Below are 4,993 nucleotides of genomic sequence, written 5' to 3'. Positions count from 1 at the left end.
CTGTTTTGCTATCACAGACTGGAACAAGTTCCGGGATCCTTCCGATGGCATTGAGGAATACACCACATCAGTCACTGGCTTTATCAATAAGTGCATTGAGTACGTCGTCCCCACAGTAACTGTACGTACATACCCCAACCAGAAGCCATGGATTACAGGCAACATTCGCACTGAGCTAAAGGGTAGAGCTTCCACTTTCAAGGTGAGGGACTCTAACCCGGAAGCTTACAAGAAATCCTGCTATGCCCTGCGACGAACCATCAAACAGGCAAAGCGTCAATACAGGGCTAAGATTGAATCATACTACACCGGCTCTAATGCTTGTCTTATGTGGCAGGGCTTGCAAACTATTACAGACTGCAAAGGGAAGCACAGCGGCGAGCTGCCCAGTGACACGAGCCTACCAGATGAGCTAAATCACTTCAATGCTCACTTCGAGGCAAGCAACACTGAGGCATGCACAAGAGCATCAGCTTTTTCGGACGACTGTGGGATCACACTCTCCGTAGCCGACGTGAGTAAGACCTTTAAACAGGTCAACATACACAAGGCTGCGGGGCCAGACGGATTACCAGGACGTATGCTCCGGGCATGTGCTGACCAACTGGCAGGTGTCTTCACTGACATTTTCAACATGTCCCTGACTGAGTCTGTAATACCAACATGTTTCAATCAGACCACCATAATCCCTGTGCCCAAGAAAAGAAAGGTAACCTGCCGAAATGACTACAGACCCATAGCACTCATCTCTGTAGCTTTGAAGTGCTTTGAAAGGCTGGTTATGGCTCACATCAACACCATTATCCCAGAAACCCTAGACCCACTACAATTTGCATACTGCCCAAACAGATCCACAGATGATGCAATCTCTATTGCACTCCACACTGCCCTTTCCCACCTGGACAAAAAGAACACTTATGTGAGAATGCTATTCATTGACTACCGCTCAGCGTTCAACACCATAGTACCCTCAAAGCTCATCAATAAGCTAAGGATCCTGGGACTAAACACCTCCCTCTGCAACTAGATCCTGCACTTCCTTACAGGCAGCCCCCAGGTGGTGAGGGTAGGTAGCAACACATCTGCCACGCTGATCCTCAACACAGGAGCTCCCCAGGGGTGCGTGCTCAGTGTCCTCCTGTACTCCCTGTTCACCCATGGCTACATGTCCGGGCACGACTCCAACATCATCATTAAGTTTGCAGACGACACAACATTGATAGGCCTGATCACCGACAACACTGAGACAGCCTATAGGGAGGAGGTCAGAGACCTGGTCATGTGGTGCCAGAATAACCTATCCCTCAGAACAACCTATCCCTCAACGTAACCAAGACTAAGGAGATGATTGTGGACTACAGGAAAAGAATGACCGAGCAAGCCCCCATTCTCCTCGACGGGGCTGTAGTGGTGCATGTTGAGAGCTTCAAGTTCCTTGGCGTCCACATCAACAACAAACTAGAATGGTCCAAACACACCAAGACAGTCGTGAAGAGGGCACGTCAAAGCCTATTCCCCCTCAGGAAACTAAAAAGATTTGGCATGGGTCCTGAGATCCTCAAAGGGTTCTGCAGCTGCAACATTGAGAGCATCCTGACTGGTTGCATCACTGCCTGGTTTAGCCTGGTACGGCAATTGCTCGGCCTCTGACCGCAAAGGCCCTACAGAGGGTAGTGCGTACGGCCCAGTACATCACTGGGACTAAGCTGCCTGCCATTCAGGACCTCTACACCAGGCGGTGTCACAGGAAGGCCCTAAAAATGGTCAAAGACCCCAGCCACCCTACTACCGCATAGCAAGTGGTACCGGAGTGACAAGTCTAGGACAAAAAGGCTTCTCAACAGTTTTTACCTCCAAGCCATAAGACTCCTGAACAGGTAATCAAATGGTTACCCCCCCACAACCCCGCTTTTTATGCTGCTGCTACTCTCTGTTTATCATATATGCATAGTCACTTTAACATTCATGTACATACTACCTCAATTGGGCCGACCAACCAGTGCTCCCGCACATTGGCTAACCAGGCGATTTGCATTGTGTCCCGCAAACCCCTCTTTTATGCTACTGCTACTCTCTGTTCATCATATATGCATAGCCACTTTAACCAGATCTACATGTACATACTACTTCAATCATCCTGACTAATGATTGTCTGTATGTAGCCTCGCTACTGTATATAGCCTGTCTTTTAACTGTTGTTTTATTTCTTTACTTACCTATTGCTCACCTAATACCTTTTTTGCACTATTGGTTATAGCCTGTAAGTAAGCATTTTACTGTAAGGTTTACACCGGTTGTATTCGGTGCACGTGACAAATTAAATTAGATTTGAATTGACATATCGCGCGCGCCGCTCCATATCGCAAAGCCATAACGAATAGTTTGTTTGTAGTCGCTATTAAGCTGAATACTGCGAGTTGAGAAATAATAACTATACCTATAGAAGCTTAAACCATCCTCTCTTCGGGGACAAGGGGACGAAGCTTTCAAAGTTGTATTTTTCCCACAATTGGATTTTAAATATTTTACGATCAGAACTAATTTTGCATATGGAGAGAGGAAATTGTCTCGCTCATCACAGCAGCATGTCCCAGTTCGCTATACACTGCATTACTTTTGACCAGAAACCTATAGGCCCAGGTAAAAATTAGTGCATTATGTAGGGAATAATGTGCCATTTGGGGCACAAACATAATATTCAATGGTTTAGTGGCCATTTAGTGAAGCATGTGGGACAAATGCAGTCTACCCACCAGGTTATACTACAGTGAGAACAAGAGCAATTGGCTCCGCTAAGTGAGAAAAAAGGTGATAGGGGAATACATCTACTACGTACAACTTTTTCATTAGTTCTGTATTGCATGTAGATGGCAAAGTAATTTAATTTTAGACTTCAAATGATGTGGGCCTGTCTATCATCTTGTTCAGTCAAGCACTGGCCTGATTTAAATGGGCCACACCTGTTGGGTGTGCAAGACGCATTACAGGCGTAGATGTTAGTTGTAAGTCGCTCTGGATAAGAGCGTCTGCTAAATGACTTAAATGTAAATGTTAGGAGTATGAAGGTAAAAATGGAGGTTGACTTTTAAATAGAACTTCTAACATCAGGCGAGAGTAAATACACGTTTATTCATGTTTTAAAGGAAACAATAACAACAGCAAACTATATGGGCATATGATGTGTATACAATCTGAATTCAAAACACAAAATGCTTCTTTGATATCTGAACTCGTATGGTAGCATCTAATGGTCTATAGATCTGTTTCAAGTGTCTTTATTACCATGGAATTTTCACTATTTTGACCGATGGCAATGGGCTAGTTCATTGGCAGTATAATAGTAGATGTGCATATACTGCCAGTGTACCAGCAGGCTACCTTTGCTAAGAAGAAATAAGCATGAAGGCGAAACTGTTTTCGGCTGTGAACGGAAAACTGTTTAGGTAAGAATCTCTCCACGATTGTTTGTCTCAACACTGAATACGCCGAAGGGGGGAATACAGTGATTGTCATTGCAGAATGTAGAGCCCATGTTGCAACTTTGTTTGTTCTGAGTTGCTATTTGTTACTTTCGTCTCCGGGGAAAATGTCTTCGTACGCGGGCGGTAGCTCGTTCGGGAGCGGGTAAGAAAACGGGTAGGAATGGTTGAGCTCGGGATCCGTGGGTGAATAACCCGGGAGCTCGATAGACGGGTGGCCCCTGCATTGTACTTCCACACCTGCCTCGTCGAACACGTGAAATATCCCCAAGTTAATATAGGAAACCGGTTGGAATTCGGACACGGTGAAGTCTTGCTCCTCGCTGCTAAGAATATCCCCCGCGCTCTGCCTATGTGATTGCCTCCGTCTGTAAAATTGCGCGGTTTTGTACCTTTTGATGATCACCAAGTTCATAAGCCCAAGAAGGCATTCCAAAGTGCTAAAAATGGTCGAGATGACTAGACTTTTCTGATAATCCTTCAGTTGGTTGCAGATGGTGGTTAATTCCACAGAGTCTATGTCTAGGCAATAATGGGAATATTTGCGCTCCACAAGAGACACAGTGTCCCCGTCCACCACCGCGCCGGAGAAAGCGGTGAGAACTCCCAACAAAAACACCAGGATACCCATGAGAAAGAAATTCCGACACCCGGGCTTCCCTTTGCAACAAAGCAGCGCAAAACCCAGCAGCGCCTGCCCTAGTCCGACCAGTATCCCCGAGTAGAAAGCCCCAGCCGCGGTCGAGAGGTGAAAATGCACTTTTACTTTGGTGCCCAGCGAGATGCATTTGAATCCGACCACAACTTCGCTCACGGCGCAGACGAAGAGGAGGGTGCTGGAGACGATGGTACACAGTCCTTTCCCACTCAACTTCATTATATTCCTCCTCTACCACTCCCGGTCCCTCTCCCTCCTTCATCCTCCTTTGTCCTCCTCGTCAGCCCGTCTCGAAGCACTGTCAGATTTTGACATGATACACCGGTGACTGCAGTTCAAAACTTGGATCTCCGGAGCTGCGTGCTCTCTCCCCCTTTCCCGCTGCTTCGGGAGTGGATTAATTATTGATAGGAAGAGCGCGTTCCTTCTGCGGTAGCGACCCCCGTAATCCAATTGAAAGGTAATGTTCACCCTCATGACCCTGCTCGCCCCCCATCCACACTGTTATGCAAGCATCCACATCTCCAAACGCGGTTCGAAATGATTATGGAGGACGATTAGCTCAAACCGGTGGTTATTTCCACGTCGCGTGATTGCGATCATACAATGAGTGCTAAACAGAATGCGGCAGTGGAGTGCCGCTAGGAGCGCAGAATAACTATTCCGGGGGAGGACAGAGGGGAGAAGGACGCTTTTAAATTGCTCAGAATCCCACAGGCTTGCGGCTCATAGCATATGGCCATACTGGCTGCCCACTCTACACCATTACTCCTTTGGCTAAAGTTATATCCAACCTGGCTCGTGAATAATTGGTACCAGACACACAATGGTGTGGTTTTGTTTTGAAAATAAAACA

The 4,993-nt window shown here is 46.7% G+C and overlaps 1 protein-coding gene across 1 annotated transcript; it reads right to left on the bottom strand.

Annotated features, from left to right (window-relative positions):
* Positions 1-3,558: 3,558 nt before the first annotated feature.
* Positions 3,559-4,356, bottom strand: LOC124010681 (transmembrane protein 271-like). The gene has a single exon (XM_046323340.1). The coding sequence runs from the start codon at positions 4,354-4,356 to the stop codon at positions 3,559-3,561; it is 798 nt and encodes a 265-aa protein (XP_046179296.1).
* Between the last annotated feature and the right edge of the window lie 637 nt (positions 4,357-4,993).

Source organism: Oncorhynchus gorbuscha, linkage group LG23 (genome assembly GCF_021184085.1).
Source record: "Oncorhynchus gorbuscha isolate QuinsamMale2020 ecotype Even-year linkage group LG23, OgorEven_v1.0, whole genome shotgun sequence".
Taxonomy (NCBI): Eukaryota; Metazoa; Chordata; class Actinopteri; order Salmoniformes; family Salmonidae; genus Oncorhynchus; species Oncorhynchus gorbuscha.
The sequence above is the reverse complement of the archived record's forward strand: the minus strand, read 5'-3'. Positions and strand labels throughout refer to the sequence as shown.